This window comes from Martes martes (assembly GCF_963455335.1).
Source record: "Martes martes genome assembly, chromosome: 14".
In the NCBI taxonomy this organism is placed as follows: Eukaryota; Metazoa; Chordata; class Mammalia; order Carnivora; family Mustelidae; genus Martes; species Martes martes.
Window position 1 is genome coordinate 42,452,255 of NC_137902.1, and position 27,925 is coordinate 42,480,179.

General features: G+C 50.7%; 1 protein-coding gene across 1 annotated transcript in view; it reads left to right on the forward strand.

Moving 5' to 3' along the window:
- Positions 1-19,370: 19,370 nt before the first annotated feature.
- Positions 19,371-27,925, forward strand: part of GRID1 (glutamate ionotropic receptor delta type subunit 1) — a gene marked incomplete at its 5' end in the record, with an annotated part of 686,402 nt that continues 677,847 nt past the window's right edge. Inside the window, 2 exons of the mRNA XM_080823657.1 lie at positions 19,371-19,449; positions 21,579-21,734. Coding sequence (XP_080679783.1) covers positions 19,371-19,449; positions 21,579-21,734 — 235 coding nt within the window. The remainder of the gene's footprint in view (positions 19,450-21,578; positions 21,735-27,925) is intronic.

The following is a 27,925-nucleotide window of genomic DNA, read 5'->3' on the forward strand; positions in this document are numbered from 1 at the left end:
CTGGATTCCAGATCTAAGTTGAAGCTAGAGAGGATAGGATTTCCTATTGGATTGGATTTGGGGTTTGAAGGGAAATCACAAGTTTCTCAACATCAGAAAGGATGGAATTACCTGGGATGGGGAAGGCTGTAGGAGAAGCAGGTTTGGGGGCGGGGAGATGAGGAACTCACCTTTGGGCATGGCCAGTTAGAGCTGAATCTTGACCTCTCAGGGGTGATGCTGGTTTGATGCTGATTGGTTAAAAAAGACAGGTGTTCATAGGAGGGTGAGGCTGGAAATCAAGATTTGGGAGTCATGATGTAGAGATGAGCAACAGTCGGGTGGTGGGAGAAAAACCAGGAAAGGGGGTGCAAAGCCAAGTGAAGAGAGTGTTTCACAGAGAAGGGGATGGACAACTCTACCAAAGGCTGATGGGGCGATACAAGGCCTGAGAGGTGACGACTGGATTTAGCATCATGGAGGCCATTGGTGACCTTAACAGAGCAGTTTGGGTGAATGATGGGGGTAAAGCCTGGTTGGTGTGGGCTTTAGAGAGAGTCAGAAGAGAGCAGCTGGAGGTGAGTCTAGACAAACCTCTGGCAGTGTTTGCTTTAAAGAGAAGGAGAGAGATGGGGTCATAGCTGGAGGGAGATGAAAGACACCCAGTTCCAATGGAGAGATAAACATACTGAGGTAAGCGGGGGGGGGGTGTTAGGGGTGTTGGGGGGGCAGTAGTTGCTGGAGCAATGTACTGTGGTGAGAGCTTGACTTTCTACCAGCGAGTGAGCTTTATTCATAGTAAGAAGAGAGGGAGAACAGATTATTTGTGCCCAGGTGCAGCTGGGTGGGAGCTTGGGAAGGTTCTCCCCGCTCTATCCTCACCACAAATTAACTTGTGAAATATATTTATAGAAAACCATGCAAAGCACGCGTGTACTATTTTATGAATAAAGTACCTATGTAACCATCACCTAGGGCAAAAAAGGGACATTATTAACACCCTAAAAAATCTTTCCAGTGTTCCTCACCAATCAGAATCCTTTCTTAGATATAACCATCGTTCTGGGTTCACTGATAATAGTTTCTAAAAAAGCTTTATCACCTAAATGCATTCCTAAACAATTTTTGGTTGTTATTTAACTTCATTTGGTTTTTAAAAACCTAATTTAATTTCCTCTCCAGCTTTATTGAGGTATAATTGACAAGTAAAATTGTAAGATATTTATTAATCTATTTATGTATTTATTGATGTACTGTTAGATGCAATGATACATTAGTTTCAGGTGTACAACACAATGATTTGACCATTCTGTGAATTACTCAGTGCTCACCCTGTGAGGTATTTAAAGTGCACAATGTGGGGCACCTGGGTGGCTCAGTGGGTTAAAGCCTCTGCCTTCAGCTCAGGTCATGATCCCAGTGTCCTGGGATCGAGCCCCGCATCGGGCTCTCTGCTCAGTGGGGAGCCTGCTTCTTCCTCTCTCTCTGCCTGCCTCTCTGTCTACTTGTGATCTCTGTCTGTCAAAAAAAAAAAATAAAATCTTTAAAGTGCACAATGTGATGGTTTGATACATGTGTACATTGTGAAATGTTTCCCCCTGAGTTAATTAACACATCCATCATCGTGCATATTTACTTTTTTGTGTGAGAACATTTAATTTCTACTGTTTTATCAAATTTGTTTTAAAGATTTTTAGTTATTTATTTGCTAGAAAAAGAGAGCACAAGCAGGGGGAGAGTCAGGCAGAGGGAGAAGCAGGCTCCCTCCTGAGCAGGGAGCCCGATGCAGGACTCGATTCCAGAACCCTGGGGTCATGACCTGAGTCAGAGGCAGATGCTTAACAGACTGAGCCACCCAGGTGTCCCCTCTTTGATGAAATTTTAATTATACAATACAGTGTTATTAACTATAGTCAACATGTCATACATTACATCCTCAGATCTTATTAATCTTGAAACCGAGAGAATTTGTACCCTTTTATCACCTCTTGCTGCCCACCCCCACCCCCACCCCCAAGAGCAAGCATTGTAAGAGGCGTGGTGGAAATGGCACGGCTTCTTTTGACCGAAGCTTGCATATCTCAGCTGTGTTCGATTTGTCAAATGCCTGCTTAATTGGTAGAGCATGCAGCTCCTGATCTTGGGGCCATGAATTCAAGCCCCACACTGGGTGTAGAATTTACTTAATATTCGTCAAATGAGTCACTAAGGCCAGCTCAGATTCAAGGGAAGGGGAATTGGATTCCATCTTCCTTTTTTCCACTCTTTCTTTCTTTCTTTCAAGATTTTATTTTTATTTATAAGAGAGAGAGCACAAGCAGGTGGAGGGGCAGAGGGAGAAGCAGACTCCCCACTGAGCAGGGACCCTGATGCTGGGCTCGACCCCAGGACCCTGGGATCATGATCTGAGCCTGCCTCAGGCTCCCTGCTTAGCAGGGAGTCAGCTTTTCCCTCTCCCTCTCTCACACTCTCTCTCAAATAAAATCTTTTTAAAAATATACAAATGAAACAACACACAATGGTCCAAAATGTTTGCTATGCAAAAAAAGCTGTTCTAAGAGGGAAGTTTATAAGAATACAGGTCTACCTCAAGAAGCAAGAAAAATCTCAAACAACATAACCTTATACCTAAAAGAGCTAGAAAAAGAAGAAGAAAAAAAAAAAGCCAAAATCAGTAGAAGGAAGGAAATAATAAAGATCAGAGCAGAAATAAATGAAATAAAAACTTAAAAACAATAGAACAAATCAATGAAACCAGGAGCAGTTTCTTTGAAAAGATTGGCAAAATTGATAAACCCTTAGCCAGACTCTTCAAAAAAATTAAAAAAAGGACTGAAATAAACAAAGTCAGAAATGATAGAGGAGAAATAACAACTAATGTTGCAGAAATACAAGTATTAGAATATTATGAAAAATTATATGCCAAAAATTTGAACATAGAAGGAATGAATAAATTCCTAGAAACATATAACCTCCCAAAATTGAATTGGGAAGAAATAGAAAATTTGAGCAGACTGATTACCAGCAATGAAAAATTGAATCAGTAATTTAAAAACTCCAAACAAACAAAAGTCCAGGACCAGATGACTTCACAGGTGAATTCTACCAAACATTTAAAAAGGAGTTGATAGGGGTGCCTCGGAGGCTCAGTCGTTACACATCTGCCTTAGGCTCAGGTCATGATCCAAGGGTCCTCGGATGGAGCCCTGCATCGGGCTCCCTGCTCGGCTGGAAGCCTGCTTCTCCTTCTCCCACTCCCCCTGCTTGTGTTCCTTCTCTCACTGTATATCTCTCTGTCAAATTAAAAAAAAAAAAAAAACTTTAAAAAAATAAAATAAAGGGGAGTTAATGCCCATTGTTTTAAAACTATTCCAAAAAATAGAAGAGGAAGGAAAAGTTCCAAATTCATTTTACGAGGCTTGCATTACCTTGGTACCAAAATCAGATAAAGATGCTACCAAAAAAAGTCCTACAGGCCAATATCTCTGATGAACATAGAAGCAAAACTCTTCAACAAAATGTTAGCAATAATACATTTAAAAAACAATTTACCACCAATCAAGTGGTATTTATTCCTGGGATACAAGGGTGGTTCAGTATTTGCAAATCAATCAATGTGATACATCACATCAATGAGAAAAAGGATGAGAACCATGTGATCATGTCAATAAATGCAGGAAAGTCATTTGACAAAGTATAACGTGCATTCATGATAAAAACCCTCAGCCCTCAGCAAAGTATGTTTAGGGGGAACATACCTCAACATAATAAAGACCATATGTAAAACCCCACAGCTAACATCATACTTAATGGGGAAAAACTGAAAGATTTTCCTCTAAGATCAGGAACAAGACAAGGTTATATACTCATCACTTTTATTCAATGTAGTACTGGAAGTCCTGGCCACAGCAATCAGATAAGAAAGAGAAGTAATAGGCACCCAAACTGGTGAGAAAGTTCAACCTTCACTATTTGCACATGCCATGATACTTTATATAGAAAACCCTAAAGAGGGGTGCCTGGGTGGCTCAGTGGGTTAAGCCTCTGCCTTCTGCTCAGGTCATGATCTCAGGGTCCTGGGATCAAGTCCCACATCTGGCTCTCTGCTCAGTGGGGAGCCTGCTTCTCTGCCTACCTGTGATCTCTCTCTCTGTCAAATAAATAAATAAAATCTTAAAAAAAGCAAAGAAAAGAAAACCCTAAAGACTCCAGCAAAAAACCATTAGAGCTGCTATGAATTCATTAAAGTCGCAGGATACAAAATCAATGGACAGAAATCTGTTGTGTTTCTATACACCAATAATGAGGTCATAGAAAGAGAAATTAGGAAAACAATCTCATTTACAATTGCACCAAAAATAGTAAGATACCCAGGAAAAAACTGAACCAAGGAGGTGAGAGACCTGTACTCTGAAAACTATAAAACATTGATGAGAAAAATTGACGACGGCACAAAGGAAAGGCGTTCCATGCTCATGGATTGGAGGAACAAATATTGTTAAAATGGCCATACTACCCATAGCTACCTACAGATTTAATGCAATTCCTATTAAAAAACTGACAGCATTTTTCAAAGAACTGGAAAAAATAATCCCAAAATTTGTATAGAACCACAGAAGAGCCAGAATGGGAACCATAATCTTGGAAAACGAAGACAGAGGTATCACAGTTCCAGGTTTCAAGTTATACCACAAAACTGTAGTAATCAAAAGAGTATGGTACTGGCACGAAAATAGACACATAGATCAACAGAGCACGGTAGAAAGCCCAGGAACAAACCCACGATCACATAGTCAATTAATCTTTGACAAAGGCAAGGATGTGCAAGGGGAAAAAGACAGGCCCTTCAGCAGTGGTGCTGGGAAAACTGCCACGTGCAAATGAATGATACATAATATACAAAAATAGGTAAAAAATGGATTAAAGTCCTAAATGTGAACCTGAAACTATAAAAGTCCTAGAAAAGAGCATAGGCAGTAAGGCCTCTGACATTGGCTGTAGCAACATTTTTCCAGATACGTCTCCTGAGTCAAGGGAAACGAAAACAAAAATAAACCGTTGGTGCTACATCAAAATAAAAAGCTTCTGCACAGCAATGGAAACCTTTAACAAAATGAAAAGACAACCTACTGAGTGGGAGAAGACATTTGCAAATGACATATCTGATAAATGGTCAGTATCCAATATAAATAATTTACACAACTTAACATCCACCAAACAAATAATCCAATTAAAAATGAACAAAGATGTGAACAGACATTTCTCCAGAGAAGACAGGCAGATGGTCAGATGGTCAGCAGACACATGAAAAGGTGCTTGACATCACTCATTGTCAGGGAAATGCAAACCAGAAGTATAATGAGGTAACACCTCACACCTGTCAGAATGGCTAGAATCAACACAAGAAAGAAGTGTTAGTGACAATGTGGAGAAAAAGGGACCCTCTTGGATTGTTGGTGAGAATGTAATCTGGTGCAGCCAAATCGATAGAAAACGGTATGCAGGGGTGCCTGGGTGGCTCAGTGGGTTAAAGTCTCTGCCTTCGGCTCAGGTCATGGTCCCAGGGTCCTTGGATCGAGCCCCGAATCGGGCTCTCTGCTCAGCGGGGAGCCTGCTTCCTCCTCTCTCTCTGCCTGCCTCTCTGCCTACTTGTCATCTCTCTCAAAAAAATAAATTAATTAATTAAATAAAATTTTAAAAAAATCTTAAAAAATCTTAAAAAAAAAAAAAGAAAACGGTATGGAGTTTCCTCAGGAAATTAAAAATAGAATTACCCTATGATCTAAGGATTGCACGACTGGATATTTACCTAAAAAATACAAAAACACTAATTCGAAGTGATAGATGCACCCCTATATTTATTGCAGCATTATTTACGATAGCCAACCTATGGAAGCAGCTCAAATGACCATCAACTGATGAATGGAGATATATATATATCTCTCTCTCACATCTCCTACATATGTATATTCCATTGCATAAAACGGAATATAATTTGGTCATAAAAAATAATGAAATCTTGGGGCTCCTGGGTGGCTCAGTGGGTTAAAGCCTCTGCCTTCGGCTCAGGTCATGATTCCAGGGTCCTGGGATTGAGCCCCACATTGGGCTCTCTGCTCAGCAGGGGGCCTCCCCCCACCCCCCCCCGCCTGCCTCTCTGCCTACTTGTGATCTCTGTCTGTCAAATAAAAATAAATAAATAAAATCTTAAAAAATAATGAAATCTTGCCATCTGCATTAACATGGATGGAACTGGAGAGTATCACGCTAAGTGAAACAAAGACAAATACCATGTGATCTCAATCAGTTGTGGAATATAAGGCACAAAACAAACGGAGGTTTTTAATTTTTTTTTATTTATTCAATTTTATTTTAAAAAATTATTTATTTATTTTAGGGCAGCCAAAGGGAGAGAGAATCTCCAGCAGACTCCCTCCTGAGTGTGGAGACTGATGTGGGGTTTGATCTCATAATCTAGAGATTATGACCTGAGCCCAAACTAAGAGTTGGGCACTTAACCAACTGAGCCACCAGGCACCCCCAAATGGAGCTTTTAAAAAAATGTTGCTATTATGTTTACTAGTGGTAAGAAATGTAATTTATTTTAGCATGATTTATCTTTTAGAACATTCATGTTACTTAGATATACTGGATTGAAATACTATCTAGATAGTTCAGTTATGTGTTTCATATTTACAGACATTAAAAATCATTTCGGGGCTCTTGGGTGGCTCAGCAGTTAGGCATTTGACTCTTGATTTCGGGTCCAATCAAGATCTTGGGGTTGTGGGATCGAGGCCCATGTTGGACTCTGCACTCAGTGGAATTGGCTTGGGATTCTCTCTCCCTCTGCGCCTCCCCATGCTGATGCACTTGCTCTCTCTCTCACAAATGAATAAATCTTAAAAACCCAGCATTTTTTATAATTAAATATAAAAAATTTTTAAAAAATTTCAAATCCATTTTGAGTAAATCAACCACCACAGAACAGCCAAATTGTACATTTACCCGGAACTTTTTGATCTTCCCAAATGGAAACTCTTTATCTATTAGGCAGCTCCCCATCCTCCCTACCCCCAAGCCCAGGGAACCAGCATTCTACTTCTGTCCTATGAATTTGACTCCTCTAGGAAGCTCATTTAAGTGGTACCATATAATGTTTGTCTTTTTGTGACTGGCTTATTCACCTAGCATAATGTCCTTAGGGTTCATCCATCCTGTGTGTCAGAGTTTCCCTCCATTTTAAGGCTGAGTAATCTATTTTATGTATATACCACATTTTGTTTATCCAATTGATGGACACTTGGGTTGTTTCCTCCGTTTGGCTATTGTGAATGCTATGAACATTGATATACAAACATCTCTTTGAGATCCTGCTCTCAGTTCTTTTGGTTATATACCCGGAAGTGGAATTCCTGGATCACATGGCAATCTTTTTTTTTTTTTTTGTAGCCTGTATATTGCTAAGATTTTTAAAATTAAGATATAATTGACATATAACATTATATTAGTTTCAGGTGTGCAACATAATATTCGAAATGATCACAGTAAGTCTAGTTAACATCCATCCCCACACGTAATTACAAAGTTTTTTTCTTGTGTGGCAATTCTATTTTTTAAAAAAATTTATTTGAGAGCGAGAACAGAGAAAGACCATGCGAGTAGGGGGAGGGCAGAGGGAGAAAAAGAATCTCCAGCAGACGCTCCACTGAGTGGGAGACCAACGGCACGGGGCTCAAACCCACGACCCTGAGATCACGACCTGAGCTGAAATCACGAGTCAGATGCTCAACTAACTGAGCCACAGAGGCGCCCCTGTGGTAATTTCTATTTTTAATTTTTGGGGACCTGCCATACTATTTTCCAATGTGCTGCACCTTTTTACCTTCCCACCAACGACCCACAAGGGTTCTGATTACTTCACATCCTTGCCAACACATGTTATTTTTAAAAATTTTTTGATCCTATGGGCGTGAGGTGTTATCTCCTTGTGGCTTTGATTTGCATTTCCTTAATGACTAAAGCTGTTGAGCATCTTTTCAGATGCTTATTGGCCATTTGTGTATCTTCTTTGGAGAAATACCTATTTAAGGCCTTTTCCCATTTTCTAATAGGTTTTTGGTTTTTTGTTGTTGTTGAGTTGTAAAGGGTTTTAAGCCAGATGTCATTATTCGATCTATAGTTTAGAGAGAACTGAGCTTAGAGCTTTTGCAGTAACCAGGGTGAGAAAGGATGAGAGCCAGAGCCTCCAGCTGCAAGAGAAACGCTGTGCGCAGTGCTCTTCCCAAAGGCCTGCCTGGGCCTCCTTCCTGCTCTGGATCTTGGGTAGCTTAGGACGCGGGGGACCCAGGTCATTTTCTTGAATTCTGTGTAAAGTATCAGAACAGTGCCTGGATCATAGTAAATGTTAGCGATTATTGTTATGTTCAATGAGACTCGGAGCTGTCTAGCTTCCTACCAACAGCCCAGTTGCCCCCTGCTCTTCCTCTCCAGCTCAAGGCACCTATACGCCTGAGTCAGGGCCGCCCTCTCTCTCCTGCCGCCTCCTGCGGGTTGCAGCCAGGCGTGCTCCTCCTGACGCCGGCAGGGGGCAGCATTGCACCGCGGCTGCCTCCGGGCGGCGCAGTAGGTCCCACCTGGGAAGCTGGGAGCGCGGTCCCCTCTGTCTTGGCACCGCATACAGGGGAGCGCAGAGACTGCGGTCTCTACCGGCCCGGGCTCCTCTTCCTGCCTGGTGTCCTGCCTCCCCCTCCGCGAGGCTTTTGGCGCCCGCGACGTATTTGCTTCCTCCTCTGCCTCTGTGCAACGTGGAGGCGCTCCAGCGTGCTCTTGACCCCGTGGACCATCTCCCATCTGTGAAATGGGAATAACTGCGCAGTGTCGCAGGGCTTGGCCCAGGCCGGGTCCAGAGAAATGGGCAGGAGATGTTTTAACCTCCACCATGGCTTTCCTTAGGGAGTAGATGGATGGGCATCAGGCCCAGGGTTATCTGGCAAGTGTGACCAATCGAGGGAGAGTGTGGCCAGGAGGCTGTATACATTGGCTTCTGCTTCAGTCTGTGGCTGGCTGCGTGGTCCCCAAGAGAGGGCTGATCTGGACATGAGCACAGGCCACTCTTGAACCTGCACAGCGTCTTTGCTTGTGCTTCCTGGAATGCTCCTCTGCCCATCTTCTAACCCAGCTTATGCTTCTCAGAAGATCTTAGCAGCCTCCCAAGTCTCTCAGGGCCTGGCATCAGATTCCCTTGGCCCCTGCCAGCCCCCAACAGCAGTCCTGTCCCTGCCTGTGCCAGGCTCAGGACCTCACACCAGGACTCCTGTCTGCCCCGCCATGGGCCTTAGTAGTGAACCACAGGAGTGGCCTGGCATGAGTAAAGGAAGGTGTCGGGTGAATGATTCCCATCCTGGAGTCTCAAGGATTCCAGGGGTCTAGCCCTTGGCTGCCTTTCTCCATAATTCCTGAGGAGACTTGAGCACTGGTGGAGGGGACCCCTCCCCCCAACATCTATGGTCACACACCTCTAACAGTTCACATTCTTTAGGAACCCGGGACAGGAAAAGACCTGTCGAAGAGCCACAAACTGGCAAAGAACACTCAGTGACTCCAGTGATCAGGAAACGCTTATTAAAATGACTTTTCACACAGAAAAGACACAACTTTTCACTTGCCAAATGAGCAAAACAGTAGAAATTAACAATGCCTAGTGTTGTGAAGGTACAGAGAAACATTTTCATGAATTGTTCATGGAAATGTAAGTTGGTTTTAAAAAATGGGTTTTGAGGGCAATTTTGGAAATACATATTAAGAGATTTAAATTATGCATAACCTTTCCTAGGCATTTATCCTAAAAAATAATTGCATAAAAGCTGGATATATCTGTATAAGTATTTTTACAGTTGCAATGTTTATAATGGTAAAAGTGGGAAAAAATGTCCAACTGCAAGTGACTGGTTAAATAAAGTATGAAAGATCCGTGAAATAGAACTGCAATCAGCCATTAAAAATCATGTTTTTTTTTTTTTTTAAATTTTTATTTATTTATTTGACAGACAGAGATCACAAGTAGGCAGAGAGGCAGGCAGAGAGAGAGGGAGAAGCAGGCTCCCTGCTGAGCAGAGAGCCCGATGTGGGGCTCGATCCCAGGACCCCGGGATCATGACCTGAGCCGAAGGCAGAGGCTTTAACCCACTGAGCCACCCAGGGGCCCCTAAAAATCATGTTTTCAGGTATCTGGGTGGCTCAGTCAGTTAAGCATCTGCCTTCAGCTCAGGTCATGATCCCAGGGTCCTGGGATGGAGCCCCGCATTGGGCTCCTTATTCTGTAGGGAGACTGCTTCTCCCTCTCCGTCTCCCTGCCCATCCCTCTGCTTGACCTCTCTCTTTCTCTGTCAAGTAAATGAATAAATTCTTAAAAAAAAATCATGTTTTCAGAAAAAAGTTGCATGGTAGGGGGAAGTGCTCATATTAGAATGTTTGTTCACTCATTAATTCATTGATTTAACTAACATTTATTGAATATCCAGACACGCCAGACATTGTTCTAGATACTGAGAATACAAATATAAACAAGGTAAACTAAGCAAAAATTAAGATTTCCAGTAGTAGTACTTTTGTCTGCTTTTATTAAAAAAAAAATCTAAATAGAAAAAAGCACAGGGAAAAATACCATGATGTCAACAATGGCTATGTTTGGTTCGCGGTATCAGTAATGATTTGTGTTACAAATAACTGGAAACTTTACTGCAGTAGCTCAAGTAGTGGAAAGCTTAACTGTCTCATGTGTTGGAAGCTGGAAAAGTCTACTATTTTAATCTGGTGGCTCTGCCCTCCTGGGGTGGGCTGTCAGTCCCACCCGTGGCTTCTCAAGATCAGAAGATGGCAGCCTGTGTTCTGGATCTCCCATCCACATTCCAGGTTGGGGGTGGGGGGTGGGGAGAGCAAAATCTTTCTCCTCTGGAGGCGCTGCGTTTTTATTACTCAGGAGCCGAGCTCCAGCCGGTGTGTCGCATTGGTCAGAAGGAGTCACACCCTTGCCCCTAGCTGAAGGAAAGTGCAGAAGAACACAGAGGTGGTGGACGAGTGACTGTAATTTTCTTCTCCGTGTGTTCTGGCATTTTCTAAGTCAAACCAGACACTAAAACAAGCTTTGCATAGAGAAGAAAAGGGCTCTTTATGTTGTAAGAACTAGGGTGGGGTGGATTGCTGCAGGGGGTGCAAGAAAAGAGCAAGGCGGCAGCAGCTGGGCCCCTGAGGCCTCCCCCCCCCATTCCCATCCCTTCCCTTTGGTTTGTGGGCCCCCTCCGGCGAGGGCAGCTCAGAGAACAGGCAGTGCCGTGAAGATCCGAGGCTGCCCCAGTGAGGGCTGCTTGGTCCCACGGGCTGCCTTGCTGGCCTGCCCTAGCTCTCCCCACTTGCCGCTCTTCAGTCTGTGTCTAAAGACCCTTGTGATGGCAGTTAGTGTCCACCCAGACAATCCAGGACAATCTCCTCCCCTTGAGTCCTTAACTTAATCAGACCTGCAAAGACACTTTTTCCAAAGAAGGTCACATTTACAGATTCTGAGGGTTAGAATGTGGATACCTTTTCAGCCTATCACATCCATTCATTCGCTGTCCAGTCACTTTACTGCTCTTAGTGATCTAAAGTGATCTTTACTGCTCAGTGATCTCATCTGTAGATTGGGGATGAGAAGCACGTTCTCACAAGGTCTGGTGATGATCACCAACCACATAAGCGGAAGGACTGGACCTCTCTGTGATTGAGCCCTGCCCTGCCCTGCCCCTCTGACCTCAAGGGCTGTTCTCATCTCCTAGGGCAGCTTCTCCTTCCCCCGCTTTTATCATCCACCTGTCCTGATCCTGGAGACATTTAAAGAGCACCCGGGGGGCACAGACCTAAGGGCCTCTGATCTGCAGACCCTTGTCCCCATCTCTATCTGCTTTTCCTTCTTGCACTGTGGGCGCCCCTCTGTGTGGTGTTGCTGTGCCCAGGCCTGGAATGTGGCAAGTGTTAGACACATAGACACATGCATTCTCCCTTCTTCCCCTGGGAGCCTCCCCCTGGGGCTTCTGCACCCTCCTACTCCCTCTCTTGTTTCCCCACCAAAATCCTGGGGCTCTCTCTTTTCTAGATGAGTCTCTGGCAAGTTAGGGACCTTGCCCAAGGTGGCAAAGCACATTAGCAGTGGATCCAGGACCTGGGCCATCTCCCTGTCTCATCCAGAGTCACGCTGGGCAGCCCCTGCTCCAAGCCAAGTCCCCAGGAACATCCCTGGGAGGTAGCACCTTCATCCGTCGGATTTACAGGGTGCTAAATGCGTCATGACAACCAGACTAGGAAAAAATCAATCACAATTTCATTTCATCTCCGGATAAAAGAAGAGGTTTACAGGCCAGAAAACCTCCTCGTGGAAATAGGTGTATCCATAAGCAGGGTGATCTGATCTGCTAGGGGTTGTTTCTAGCAGGATGCCTGGGTTGGGGGAAGGGCTTATCTGCCAGATGAACCAGGGCTCCAGACAGATGCATTTTCCCTAATCCCTGCTCCCCAGGGAAAAATGGGGGGCCCAGCTCTGAGAGACAGCAGGCCCAGGTTGGTGGGAACTGCTGGGCTGTACCTGGCTTAGGATGGGATGAGGTGGGATGAGGGTGGGCCTCTCACATTCATTTAACAAAGTGGCTGGGGTCTTCACTGTGTAGCTCCCAGTCTCCAAACCCGTGTGTAGGTTGATACTTGGGGACCCCATTGCAGATGCAGAGCAGGCCTGGACAGGGGTCTAGGGAGCCTCACATCATCTGTGAACACCTGCAGCCCTATCCCTCAAGAGGACATACGACTGACACAGCATGTCCTTTGCAGAGCCAGGATTGAAGAGCTTCCTGTGAGCTCCCTGGCAGCCAGGGAGACAAGGGCCTCACTCACCCCTCAGTCTTGACTTTCCACTGCAGATCAGTGGCCTTCTGGCTTCCCCAGGATGTCCACTGAAGACACAGTAGTTGACACATTTCTGGCCATGGAGTCACCCCAAGGTGCTGCTCTATAGAGATATGTCTGGGAACAAGTGAGACTGGCCTCAGTGTCTCCCACCAGGGCCACTCTGACAATCCACCAACTCCTCCTTCATGTTCCTCTCCCCTCTGCATTCCTTATATGCTTCTTCCTCTACTCTTTCCCTCTTGCTGTTCTCTCTGCTTGAAATGTGTACCTTTTTCCTTAACTCAGCTCATGGTCTCAGCCCCACCTGCATGGAGCTCACTGCAGCAGAGGGCAGCAGCAGGAGGAGCCCTGGGCAGTGGTGGGAGGGGTGAGAGGCATCTGTGGATCTCCATGTTCTGGATCTGGAGCCCTGGACAGTGGCTGATGAAAGGATGAGCCTAGCTCACGGGATGGACAGACAGGCCAGGGAGTTCTTCCATGCTGCTTGGTCCCATCTGAGGATTGGGAGCGCCCCCAAATATAGAAGAACCAGGGCTCAGGGCCTGGGGAAAGAAGGGGAATGCCTCCCCAGGCCTTGTAGCTGGGAAGCAGGGACTCCAACAGCAACATGGCAGGGGCTTTGTGCTCAGGGAGAGACTCCTTGGCTGGTGCTTTTCACACTTAGACTCTCAGCTGCAGAATGCTTTCCTCACACGCAACGGACAGAGCACCCACAAGCAAGACGTAGGAAGTGGGGTGGGTCTAGAGCCCCAGAGGCCCTAAGCCTCCTCTGAGGAAGCTCCTAGATCCAGGCTGTGGACGCACACCTGGTGGACCAGTGCTTGGGAAGAGCTTGGGCGTCAGGCTGCCCCAAGGCCTGGGACTAAGGTGACAGGTCACAGCGACCCTTCCTGGGAGCCTGCCTTCCTTCCCTTTGCTCTCCCTTGGCAGGAAGTAATGCCTTGGTGCAGACTTTGCCCTGCCTCGTCTGAGCTTCTGAGGGGCCTAAGGAAAGGATGGACCCTGCTGGCCTCCCAGGGGGCCACGGGGAGCCCTGGGTGTCAGTCTGAGAGACCCAGATGGGCCTGAGCCGGTGTTTGGTTCTGCTACCCCGCCCTGCCTGGAGAGCCTGGGTCCAGGGACCAGACCTCTGTGGTCCAGTTTGTTTTCTTTTGAAAGAAGCAACTTTTCACACAGGTAACTCTTTGGACTACCTTGATTTTAGGTAGACTGAGCCCACTCAGTGGGCTCCGGTTTCCTGGGCCCCGGTTTCCTGACTGTATAATGGGGATAAAGAGGGGTCCTTACCCTGCAAAAATAAGGCGAGGACATACTATGTGTGGTTTTCTTCTTCCTCATGGGGCAGGGCTCCAGCAAGCGAAGACCTCCCCTACCTCGGCTGCCAGCCACAGGCACCTGCACCGTGCCATCGGCAGTGGGGCAGTGAGGGTACCTGGAAAAGATGCAGCAGCTGAGTATGGGGGGGTCTGGGGGCACACCAGTGGGTCCTGCTTGGTGGCTGCACTCCCCCACCCTCAACCTCAGGAAAACCATAGACCAAAATGCATAGAAGGCTCAGATGATAAAATGAGAGATGCAAAAGATTGCCAGCTTGGGAAATTGAAAGTAAAAACCCATGAGACTACCCAAGAGTAGAAATAAAATAAAAAATATGGTAATATAAAAGGAGATCAAATAAAATAAATACAAGCTGAAAAACAGTGAAAATGAGATGAGAGAGGTAGGCAAGAAGGGGCAAGGAAGACAAAGGAGAGATGGACAATTGATACATAATGTGGGGGCAAAGGCACAATGGAGGGAAGGGGGCGGATAAGCAATAAATAAGGGTTTCCTTTTTTAAGATTTTTAAAGATGTATTTACTTGACAGGCAGAGATCACAAGTAGGCAGAGAGAGAGGGGGAAGCAGGCTCCCCGCTGAGCAGAGGGCCTGATGTGGGGCTTGGACCCAGGACCTTCAGATCATGACCTGAGCCGAAAGCAGAGGCTTAACGCACTGAGCCACCCAGGTGCCCAAGCTGTTTTTTAAAAAAGAAATACCCAGTGGGTTAAGAGGGGCCAGGGGGCAGTGAGGCTTTCTGAGCTCAGAATCCTGACAGAGTGGGTTTCCTGGAGTGCATGGGTAGGGCCCAGCCTGGAACTCAGGCTGCAGGGGTCCGAGCCTGGTCCTTTAAGATGCTGGCTGGCCCCACCCCGGGGAGATGACCTCAGGACTTGGGTTGGCCTCCTCCTAGTGTACTTGGGAGACCTTGTCTTCTGTGCCAAAGCCTGCAGAGAATGGCCGGGCCTTGGTCCTTCTTGCCAGCAGTAAGCTTCCGGGAGGGCCTAGGCTGAACTGTCTTTGAAACCCCAGGTGGGCTCCATGCTGGAGGGAGAGTGGCAGTTTTTCAGGGTACAGTATCATGTGCCATCTGGGGGCTCTCTAGGAGGAAATATGGTTGGGCAGGGGCACCTCTGCGGGGGTTGGGTGGTGATGGATCTACACGGAACAGGCAGCTTCTCAGGGACTGTGCCAGGGAGAGGCACCTGGGAGAGTCAGGATTCCAGCTGGCCCTTCCTGTGTACAGTTTTTAGCTGGGGTGAGAAAGAAGGTGGCTGAGCAGGGAGAGGTCTGCCTTTCTGGAATGACAAAGCTTTAAGTTACAATGATTGTCGCTTCCTAGTGGACCACTGTGGCCTTTCTCTTTGCCTTGACTTTCCTCTGTAGCTTCAGCAGTAAACTTTTGCATCCTTCTTTATTTCCTTGCGTGCAAAAATGGGAATGCTACCTCATAGGTAAGATGTAGGGTGCCAGGCACAGTGCCCACATGTGGTAAATGCTAAAGAAATACAGTTAGAATCAGTAGAGTGGGAGATCTTTTTAGTAAAAGTAGTCACCTCTACTGGCTGAACTCTGTGCAAAAGGATTTTTTTTTTTTGACTCAGTTTTAATATCTGTGAACATATCCTTGTGTAGTTAGGAGCAAACCAAGAAGACTGAGTCCTGGGTCTGCCAACAACTGGCCTGGTGCCTTGGGCGTCAGTCACGCCTCTCACTGAGCCTCAGTTTTCCCCTCTGTGAAATGGGTATGCATCATATGACTCAAGTTTGCCAATCTATCTTCTTCAGCCAAGTTATCACAGTAGGGGTAAACTTGCTCATGAGGTAAAGTTGCTTCCCCAGCAGCCTGGTTTTGGGGAGGCAGCTTTTGCAGTTCCAGAGGTTATCAGGGCTTAAAGGGACTGGGCTGGTAGGGATCAATAAGTAATTAAGAGTTTGATGAACCTGATAAAGCCCCATAATAGCCAGTGTTCCCGGAACCCGACAATCCCAACTTCGCATGGCAGAGAAGATTAAAAGTCTTGCCTAGAGGTGGGTGTGCACAGGGAAAAGTGATCTCTGGGCCTGCCTCCCAGATCCAGGAGAAATGTGACCTATGCAGAGTACCCCTTGTGGCCAGGCAAGCGCAACCCAGGCCATTCTAGTCTGGCTGGGAAAGCTGGCTTGGTAGTGTAGGAGTTTGAGCACCAGAAGATGAGCATCAGGGATGGTGAAGGAACCCATGCTGTGGGAAGTATAGGGGAAGGGAGTACCTAGGACAGGAGGGGAGATTGCCCAGGGCCAACAGCTTCCGGGGGATTCCAACTGGAGTCACTACGCCCAAGTCCCAAACTAGAGGGACCTTATCATCATCCAAACTAGAAACTGGTAGAAGTCTCTTCAAAACTCTATGGGTTGGGGGTGCCTGGGTGGCTCAGTCGTTAAGTGTCTGCCTTCCGCTCAGGTCCTGATCCCAGAGTCCTGGGATCGAGCCCTGCATCAGGCTCCCTGCTCAGCAGGAATCCTGCTTCTCCCTCTCCCCCTGCATGTGTTCCCTCTCTTGCTGTGTCTGTCAAATAAATAAGTAAATAAAATCTTAAAAAACAAAATAAAACTGTATGGGTTGGTAGGTTGTTTTCTTAATATTTGGGGGGGGTGTCTTGAGGATTGTCCTGCTGCAATCATGCTAGCTCTGCCTTAGCACAACATACATCAAGAAAACTTCTAACTAAGTTAGAAACATCACATATTTTACCAACACACTGCAGAGGCCCAAACAAGTGAGTTTGGTGATCTCTGACCCTATGACTCTTGACCTCAGATTTGAGCCCCTATTGGAGATCACACCCACTATCTTTACAAGGTAGAGGCAGTCCCATAGGAACCACATTGTTACATTAAAAAAGAAAAATCTACCCTTTGTTTCTCTTCTTTCTATAACTTTTTGGTCAATGAATGGTGGGATTTTGAGAGAATGAGGATGGGGAGGGGTGTTGGAGAGACTGGGAGGCATATTTTATAACTCAAGTCCCTAAAGATAAATTTTCTTGAGGAAGTGCATTTATGTGGGCACCATACCCAGCTCCCAAGCCCAGTCTCCTGCGGGCATAGTCATTCTTCTCTCCTTGCCCAGGGGCCCCCTCCTCCTGGAAGCCACCTTGCCTGCTCAAGTGGTTCCCTGCTAGTTCTCCAACCCAGCTTCTCCTCTCCACCAGGCTGCCCTCCACCCCCAGCTGAGTCAGCCCCATCAGCCACTCCAAGGGTTGCCTCATTGCTCTCCAAGCTTGTACTTGGCCCTCTCTGCACAGCCACCTCCCCCACCTTTCCAAAGTAACATTTGTCAATGACTCCTCCGTGGTTGGCAGCTTGAGACACACACACGCATGCACACACACACTAAATTCTTTATCTTCCTGCCTTGGCTGGATAACCAGCATTAAATGCCCGAAGGCCTCTATTCCTTCTCCCTTGGTAACCCCACTAAGCTTTTAGAACTGTCACCTCCTCCAGGAAGCCATCCCTGGCTCTTCCTCCCATGCTTGGCCAAGCGCATGCATGGCTCATTCAGGGTCCTCGCCACATCTTCTAATGATCTGTTTAGGTGTCCACCTCTCCCACTGCGCAGGGAGTTCCAGGCAAGGTCTGTTGCTAAGCCTCTCCAAGTCCCTCAAGCCCAGCGCAAGGAATGGCAGGAACCTTTCCGCGGGCGGACTACAGCCAAGGGATGTTCCCAGGCTTTCTAGAGAAGCCCCTTACACGAGGCTCTGCCAGGCGCGCCCAGACCGAGCTTCCGCGGAATCGGGGTCCCGGAAGGCTCAGCTGCGTCCCCGAAATCTTGAGTATGCCACGTGGATCCCAGTCCATCTGGGACTTGAGGGTGCGGGAGCTGCGCGTCCGGCTTGCCACCTCCTCCCAGGCTTGAGCCGACTGGTTAAAGCTGCATCTGGTGGTGGCCGGCCGGAGGCATTCGCCAGGCGGCGGAGAGACCTCGGTTCGGCGCTGGCCGCCAGGAGCGGGCTCTCCGCCCGGGCTCGCGCGTGAAAGCTCCGTGCAGAGTGGGAGTCTGAGTACGCCGGCCGCTTGGAAGGCTCCTCACGTCCAGGCGCCGCGGTCACGGCTGCGCCGGTTTCCGGCCATGAATTAGGCTTCAGAGTCCGAGCCTCCTGCCCGACTTCGGGCTGAGCGCGGGGGATGGGCGCCAGCCGAGGTCCGCACGGCTAGCTAGGGTTCGAGCCGCGGCCCAGGTTCTGCTTCGCGACGCTTGGCCGCGTCCGGTCCCCTTTGGCTCCCCTTGCATCCCGGCACCTGGCTCAGCGCCCCGCTCCGTCTCTCTCTCGGTTACCCCCAGTGCGGCTCAGCTAGGGGCTCTCTGCCCGAGGCTGGGTGCACGGCCCGAGACGCTCGGCGGCTGAGGTCGGCGGGCGCTCCGGGATCCCCCGAGGGCAGTCGGTGGCCGACCCTTCTCCATCCTCCCGCCCCCGGAGAACGGTGGGCACAAGACCCAGGGCCGCCAAGTCTCTGCGCGCCGCAGATTCGGCTGGTCCCCGCTGCCATGCCGGCCCCCGAATGTCCCCCGGACCCGGAGCGCGGAGCACCGGGCGCCCCCTCCGAGCCGCGAGCGGGCGAGTGCCGCGCGGCGAGGCTGAGGCTCCGCAGTCACGTGGCCGAGAGGAGGGCGGAGGGGAGGGAGGCGGGCAGGGAGGGGAGGGGGAGCGGAGCCGAGGGGGAGGGGGAGGGGAGGGGGCGTCCTCCGCAGTTCGCTCCTCGCCGGGGCTCAGACACACAGCCAGCCCGGAGCCGCCGCGCCGGCCCGGCCGCCGCCGTCACCGCCTCCGCCGCCTCCGAAGCTGCCCGAGCCGCGGGAAGCGCCGCCGCCGCCGCCGCGGGCCGCCCCCGCCTCACCGGCCTCGGCTCGGGCTGCCAGCGCCGCCGCAGCCGCCACCGGAGCCGGAGCGGGAGCCCGACCGCGCTGGGCTGGGCTGGGCTGGGCTGGGGCGGGCGCAGGGCGCAGGGGCGGGCGCGCGGGAGAAGACGCACGGGCGGGCTCGGCTCTCCCGGGGAGCGGCCCGGGACTGCACCCGGACCCGCGCCTCCCCGCTCCGCGCTGCCCTCGGCCTCGCCCCGGGCCCGGGCGGATGAGCCGCGCGCCCGGGGGACATGGAAGCGCTGACGCTGTGGCTTCTCCCCTGGATATGCCAGTGCGTGTCGGTGCGGGCCGACTCCATCATCCACATCGGTGAGCGCGGCGGGCGGTCGGGCCGAGGCTGGGCGGGGGCCCCAGCGGCGTGGGGGGTGCGCGGCGTCCAAACTTGGCGGTTCCCCGGGCCGAGGGGCTCGGCGGGCGGTGCTCCCCCGAAGGGCCGCGCCGCGCCGCCCCGCGGAGGAGCTGTGCATGGGCCGCGCCGCGCTCCCGCGGGCTCTTCGCCGCTCCCCGGGGCTCCAATCCCTGCGGCCTTTGCCGACACTTAGGGCCGCGGCTGCGGGGAACCCGGGGCCGGACGCGCGTCCAGACCCGCGCCCCTGGCTGGGCCGTCGGCGTGCTCGGAGCAGCGGTGGGTAGGGGGCGGACACAGCCCTGGGTCTTGCCAAGTTGGCAGGGCAGGATCAAAGAGGCCCGACCGGAACCGTGTGTGAATGTGGGTGGGTGGGTGTTGTCAGCGTGTATCACTGTGTGTGCGCCTGGCACAGTGTTGGTGTCACTGCGAGAGGGCGTTGGGATGTGTGTGTCCATCTGAGCCTGTGTTGGTGCGTGCACGACTGTCAGCCTGTTAGAGTGGACACAGTGTCTGCCTGTTTCCCCGGTGTGTTTGTGTATCTCTCGGTATATGTGTGGGTGTTTGTGTATCTGGTTGTGGCGACTGCAGCCCAATCTTGGACAGTCCCAGAGTTTCCCGTGGTCCAAGTCTTGGGGGCCGGCAGACGGTCCAGGTGGTGGGAACCGGAGGAAGAAGCGTGGGCGGCGGGGGGTGGGGAGGAGTGTGTGTGCGCGCTGAGCGGGAAGAGATGGATGGAGGGAGAGAACCGGGAGAGAAGATGAGATAGAGGAGAGGAGGAGGGGGCGCCCGGAGGGGGAGTGTGTGGGAGTTAGTGGCAACAGGGGAGGAATCCCAGGAAGTTAGGCCGGGTTGGGGGGCCTGAGAGCGGTTGCTTTGGGGGAGCCCCTCTGCAGTCGCCTTTCCGGAAGTTGGGAAAGACCAGGGAGCACAGAGAAACTGGGGGTTGGGAGGTGTGAAAAGGCAGGGATGATGGGACAGGCGGGGCGGGGGGGGGGTGTTGGGGGTGGGGAGGGGTGGTGAGGGACTAGGCCTGGGCTTGGTGAGCTGCAACATTCCCCCCCTCCCCCGCCGGGGCCGGGAGCCAAACCTGCTTCCCACTCAGGGGGAGGGGGGCTCGGGTCTCGCGGTCAGCATTGCGGCTCTGGGTGTAACGTGGAACCGGGGCCTCCCTCCTCCCGCCCGGTCCTGAGCTCCGGGGATCATCGGGCCCAGCCCTGGGACCGTGGGGACCTCGGGGCCTGGCGAGGGTGGGGGAGGACTCCTGAGTTGCCCAGGCTGCAGGGCCGGGCTCTGGCGAATCGGACCGATCTCCGCTGGAAGCGCAGAGTCGGCCAAGGCCGTGCTAAGGCGCGTAAAGGGCCAGCCGGAGGCTTCCCTGGAGATGTTCGCGGTTCTAGAAGGCCCTTTCAGGAGCGGTATCCTATGAGCTCCTCAGCACTGCTGGGTCTGAAGGCAAGGGGTCTAGGGTCCAGTTTCCTCTCCTACCACATACACACAGGAAGAAGCGGGGAGGATGGAGAGCAGGAGGTGATGCTCAGGGAGCCAGGCTGGGACTGACCTGCCCGCAGGTGCAGCAAACTCACTGGGACCTGCGTGCCGAGCTTCTCTCAAAGGGGGAATCTCAGAGCAAAAGGAAGTCATCATTCCATTCTGGGATTGGGGATGGGGACATTGCCCTGCAGGGGAACTTTCTGGCTCCTGCGATGGGATTTATGGGGCGGTATCAGGGCATTTGGGTGCTGCCTGAGGCCACCCAGTTTGGCTCAGTTCGTTGTGTGTTGGTACGGCCCGAACATGAGGTAGCTTGGTTGCAAGACACGTGTGTGACCTGGCAGCATGTGCAATGTGCATGTGTAACTCATGTCAACTGTGTGCACAAGTGCGCTGTGTGTGGAGAACACATTCCTGTTCTGGTTGATCTAAGAAAACCGTAAACTAGCCCGTGAAGCCAAAACCCCGGTCTGAAACTCCCACCGGACAACCAGCTAACCTGCCAACACCGAGACCTGAGGGCCAAGACCAGGGTGGGGGTGGGGTGGGGAGGGAGCGCTCCTCTTTAGGCCAGGTCTTGACCCCTCCTCTCCTCCAGGTGCCATCTTCGAGGAGAACGCGGCCAAGGACGACAGGGTGTTCCAGCTGGCCGTATCCGACCTGAGCCTCAACGATGACATCCTGCAGAGCGAGAAGATCACCTACTCCATCAAGGTCATCGAGGCCAACAACCCGTTCCAGGCGGTGCAGGAAGGTGAGCGGCCCCGGCGCCCGAGGCTAACAGGGCCGCCGTCTGCCAGGCGGCGTGGAGACCCACGGAGTTGCGACGGGTTCGGCCGCCTGGAGCCCCCTGTGCGCCCGGGCAGCCGTGGTGCCACGCATGGTGCACGCGTCCTCTCCGACCCACCAAGCGGTGGCGCCGGGAGTGCTCTGCGCCGGGGAACTGGAGCGGAGAGCTTGTGAGCCCCGCAAGCTAGGCTCCTTGCGGGGCGTGTCGCGGGCTGGAGCGGTTCTCTTCTAGCTCGGTGGGTGCCTGTGTGGGCCCCGCGCTGCCCGCGCAGGCATGTGTGGCTCAGGGCCGTCTTTGTTTCTCGAGTGTTTGTGGGTGGGCGTGTCTGCGTGCCGGGTACCTGCGTCGGTGCACCGCCGCTGACCTCGAAGGTCCGGGGCCCTCCTCTTCCCCAAGCGAGAAGTGCCTGGCGCGCGAGCCCACGGTCTCCCCTCTTCACAACGCAACCCGATACGCCCGGCATTTCGCGCCCCGCGGCCAGTCAGTGCCTCGGCCCCGCGTGTCTGTGCCGTGCTCCTCCTCCCGGCTTGGAGGAGCTGGTTTCTCCCTCGCTGTCCCTGCCGCGGGGAGAGGCGCTGTCGCCTGGGCCGTTGGTGGGCGCTGTTTGACCAGGAAAGGAGAGGAGCTGGGCCAGTCCGGCTTCGGGGAATCCTAGTCCGAGGCTGCGCCGGCCGCCGCCGCCGCCGCCTCCGCTCCGGTCCGGTCGGTCGGACCCACCCGCGGGGGCAACAGGTGCGCAGGCGCGGGCGTTCGCTGCGGCGGCAGCTTCTTTCCCCTCTTTTCTCTCTTCCTCTAACGTGTCACCTGGCTCGAGGCTGGGTTCTGGAACCCGAGTTCCTCCCGCATACTGCCAGCCGCCTTCCTGGTCAGGGCTTAGGGCTCTTTCCACACTCCGGCCCTCCGCCTAGCCCAGGTACCTCTTCCTCTCCTCTGCCTTGCTCCCCACATTCCTGGGTTGACTCAGAGGCCCTTGCCCCAGAGTGTGAGGGTAGGGGGCCCAGCTGGTGGCAGGGGATGCAGGGATTCCTCCCAGGAGGGACTGACAGGACAGTGGGTATTGGGAGGAAGAGGGCTGGTTCAGGGTTCCAGGCCAGCTCCCTCATCTCCCACCCCCATTCCCCTAACCACTGAGTGCAGAGCCCTTCTGCTGCCTTTGGGTCATATGCTGGCTGCTGGGCTCCTGGGTACCTGCAAGGGTAGGATGGTTCAGTGAAGACTCTGCTCTGTGTCCAGAAGGTAAAAGCTTTTTCTGGGGAGAACTTTGTGCTAGAAGGAGGTCTTTGGGAGTCTTCTGTTCTTGGATGCAGCAGAGGAGGGGAAGGCCCAACTGTGAGCTCTGAAGGCCCAAGGATGTCTTGGGGTGGGAGTACAGACTTGGAGGTCTGAGTATGTTTTTGGAGTAGCTGCTAGAGGGGTGAGGCTGGTGTTGCCTATCATGGGGTTTGCTGCTTCTAGCCTTGGCAGATTCTGTTGTCTGATATCCACTGAGGTATGGGGAATTCCTGTCCTTTGGTGTCTGAGTAGCCTACCAGCAGTCCCTGCCCCCACATGACCCACCCCAGGACTTCTTTTCTGTGTGCCCCCCACACCTCCTTGCAGGTGCTTGGTGTGGGCTCCAGCCATGGAGAGTGGGGCCCTCCTTAGGCAGGAATGATACTACCTGGGGTGGGAATCAGGGGGGTGACACAGACTTATCCCCTTACATGTCACAATTTTTACAGTGCCTTCTGCTCCCTTGACACTGTTTCCATACATTTGGCTCTGTGGTCAGTCATTCTTCGTGCTTGGGAGTTGAGGACACAGGTGGACACATCCGTTTCTTGCTCTCAGGGGCTCACATTGTGGTGGAGATCCTGCCTGTGTTTTCCACCTGCTGTTTCCGCTCTTCCACATCCCCTGTTGACATACCTTTTGTCCTTTGACTTCCCTCTGCCCTGTGGAGTACTCCATGCTCATTCATGATGCCCAACCCAACCCCCCCCCCGCCCCCTCCTCCTGCCCCCATCAGCAGGTCCCCAGGGAGTGAAGATAATGCTCTTGCCCAGGGTTACAGTCTCAGGCAGGTAACACACGTCGGCCAACGGGGCAGCTGGACTCTGCAGGGCCTGGAGCGTGGGGGCTGGAGAGGTCAATGCTGTTAAAAGGAGCAGCTGTTACATAAATTTAGACGATTTTTCCATTTGGGAATGAAAATCCTAATGTTATAGATGTGCCTTTTTTTTTTTTTTGAGAGGAGCCCCAAATCTACACTTTAATGTAAAACCTGACTTCTAACTGTTGTCAACTAATCAAGCAATTTAAACATAGTACAAGCCAAATGAAACGCACCTGTGGGTCATTCAACCTTCAGGCCCCAGTGCACCTGTGTCCTGGAGACACAGGGCTTCATCCAGGGGTCTTTTCTGGTTGACAGCTTGCTTTTCTGGGTCTCAGTTTCTCTATTTTTATGATTGGAAAAATGTCTCAGGCTCCGGGGATGGCAGGCTGACAGTCTCAGAGGGTGTGAGAGGGAGTGTGTGTACCCATCCAGAAGTAGGGAGTTGGATTCTGGTGACTGAGGGACATCTGATGCCATCCAGGTAGGATCCTGACCAGGTGTTGCTGGGCTGCCTGCTGCTCAGAGTGTGTGTGCTGGTTAAGGCTGGTATGTGCTTTCAACTGATGAGCCGCGTGGGCAGAAATCCACATGGTTACCCCGTGACCTTGCACGACGGCCCTTGGATGGCTACAAGGGACAGTAGCAGCCAGCCCCTCCAGGGCCTCATGGAGAGCAGAGCAGTGCTCGGAGTCTCCTTCTCCCTAGCATGGGGCTCAGCTGGACAGATATTCAGCTCTCTGCATGTCCTTCCTTCTGTGCTCTGGGATGCTGTCCATCCTGTGGCATGGTCCTGCTTGGTGGGTATCTTCTCTCTCTCCTGGGCTTGGAAAGTCATTGCAACTGGCCGTGGGTGGTAAGTTTGGGTGGGAAAGGAAAGGACTTCTTGGTGGAGAGCATGTATGGATGGAGGACAAAGGCGCACTGGGGTTCAGTCTCCATTGTGGACTGGACAAGCTCCCCATGGACCCCCAGTGGGTTTGGGATTGAGGTGATGCCGTTCCCACTTTGGCCCAAGTGGCAGGACCATACAGGGACAAAAGCTTGGTTGCTGGAGCTCAAGCAACCAGGTTCACATTTGTCTTGCCTTATGTGTAGTGTGGTTCCAGCGGGGTGTCCTAGCTCCGCTTTGAACTTCTGTTCACGTATCTGTTAAAAGGGACCAAACATAGTACCGGGCAAGTGGGGTTCTTGTGAGGATTAAATGAGATGAGACATGTGTAAATTGTCTGCAGAAGGCCTGTGGTAGGTGTTCGGTAAACTTAAATTCCCTCTTTGTCCCTTGACCCAACTGTGAATCCATCTAGCTTCTCATGAGGCTGGTGATATTTTCAGTGGCATCGTTTCTTAAACTGGTGAATTCCTTGAGAGCAGACGCTCACTGACCTTTTCATTTTCAGCATTTTGCTAAACTCGCCTCCCCCCCATTATAAAAGAAATGCATCGCTACAGTGAGCATGAATCAATTAAAAAATGTAGAAAAGGAAAGGGCTATGCATGCTCATTATATAAAATATGGAAGGTACAGAAAAGCATCACGAGGCAGAAGAGAAATCGTTCAGAATTTCAGTTAGTTCCTTCTAGTCTTTTTTTCACTCACTGTATTTTGTATATTTTGTAAGTGCTGAGAGCTTCCATTCTGTTCAGCTGGATAGCCTGTTTGTTTTTTTTTTTTTCATTTAACATCTTACTGGCTTTTTCTGAAATTGTTGCAAAGTATGTGTAAACGCTACTCTTAGCGGCTGCATGTATTTTATGATATTCAAGACAATTATTATTTTTTAAATGGAATCATTTATATGCTGAGATATGCTTAAGTGTCACTGAAGAGAATAAGAGACTCTGCTTCGATTCACTTTCTTCAGGACGATTTTGTACAAGTTCCTGACAAACCACTTTTGGAGACACTTGGTCAGTTGATGTAGAAGAATGGGTCGCATTTAATAAAATGCGTTTGATGAGGATTTAAAGTTAGCAAGTGGCGACACCGGAGTAATATTTAAAATGTTGTGTCTTGGATTTAGTTGGCAAAGTCCATCTTAACAGTCAGTGACAATTTTCCTTCTGGGTACTAGGAGAAATACTAATTTGTCAAATAAAAAAATTTCATATTGTTCTAAAGTGTTTGCTGAAGGGGAAGATTATATAAATGTGTAAATGCATAAAAGAACTAGCCGAACAGGAGTCTTCTCTGTTCACAGTGTTATCTTGTACTGTAGGTAAAAGACTTGGGTTATTGGTTATACTGTAGACATATCTGTCATAGAGTGGAAAGATAACAGTTTAGGGAAGAGGAAGGAAAAAGAAACATATGTGAGGCAATATTCCTTTTAGTTACAATAAGCACAAAAGTGTTTTAGGAAGACAGGGTAAAAATTACCCAAGTATAGCTTGGTGTTTGTAGACTAAAACAATGAGAGAGTGAAGTCAAATGAAAATAAAACACAGTGAGCTTGTTGGTGCCATCTGACTGTCCCTCCTGGGGTCACCCTGCCCCTCATGTGCCTGCTGATATCTGAGCATTCTGCTAGAAGGTCTCCATTGGAGCTTTGATGCCTCTGGAATCTTCCTTGGCTTCCATTCAGAAGGATGTGGCCAGTGAGGCCGAATCTTTTATACCTGCTGGGAGATTCCCTTCTGTCCAGGAGGGGCTCTATTGGTTCTCCTGATGTGATGTTAGTGACATTGAAAAGATGCCTGTAGGCCCAGGCCATCCTTCCCATCCTTCCCATCCACTCGGCTGTATTAATCTTCCCCGGGAGCTGAAAAAAATTTTGCCACACATTTTGATGGTTGGAAACAGATTCATCATCTCTCAATTCTGTAGGTCAGAAGCCTGATACAGGTCTCCCTGGACTAAAATCCAGGTGTCAGCGGTGCCGATTCCTTCTGAAGGCTCTAGGAGAGGATTCATTCTCTTGCTTTTTCAGTTTCCAGAGGCTTCCTACCCTCCGCAGCTCTTGGACCTTTTCCTCTGTCTTCTGCCAGGGTTCGTGGATGGGGTCCCTCTCAGGGCGTCACCCCGATCTCGCCTCTGTCCTCCCATCTCCTTTTCCGCCTCTGACTCTTGGTCCTCCTCCTCTGCAGGACCGTTGTAATTTCACTGGGCCCACCTGGATAATCCGGGATAACCTCTCTACCTTACAGTTAGCTGATGAGCAACCTTAATTCGCTCTGCAGCCTTAATTCTCCGACACAAAGCCTAACATGGTCAAAGTTGCAGCAATTAGGATGCGGGCATCCTCGAGGGTGCGTTGGCACACCTGTCAGTGCCTGTCACTGCCAGTGCACATTGTCCCCTCTTCCCCATCTTCCGCACGGTGGTCTGGACTGGGTGGACTCGCCTCGTCTTTGCCAGACCCGCTGGAGACACGTGGGACTTATGGCTGTGTGTCCACGTCTCCCAAGCTCGCTCTGTGAGCCGGGGGGCCTCCGCAGACTTACCCGTGCTCTTCAGTGAGGCATCGGGGTCCTTCCCTGGGCCTGAAAACTGCTGGTGCCCGAGGAGGTTCCCAGAGGAATCTGCTTTTTGCAAAGCCAGACTGTAAGGCCCATGCATGTGCCACCACTTGTACCTCCTTTTCTGTCCGGGCAGATTCTCCAGACCCGCCCCCCCCTCCTCGCATCATCTGCTGTGCCCACTTACAGCCCCAGCTGGGGCCTTAGCAGAGTCCGTCTTTCTCGGCCACTGCATGGCACTCTTCCTGGCCCCATGGGGGCTGCTGCTAGCAAGGTTTCGTGTTGGAAGATGGCTGTGGCTACAGGCGGGGATTACCCCTCCCTAGAAGGAGGCTGGGGGCAGGGAACCATCTAGTCCCCCCTCTGGATTGCTCACTAGCCTGTGAGCCATAAATTAAGGAGTGGCTGCCCTCCTCCCTCAGCTGGGCTCCCAGGCTCCAGCGCTCTCCTTCATTCTTGGCTCACTCCTGGGTGTGGAGACATGCGCACGCACACACACACATACACACTCACTTTATAGAATATACTCTTGCTGCACCCGTATCTGCATGTTTGGGGTTCTAGAGGATTCCTTTTAGTATCCCTGCGACCATGGCTTTAC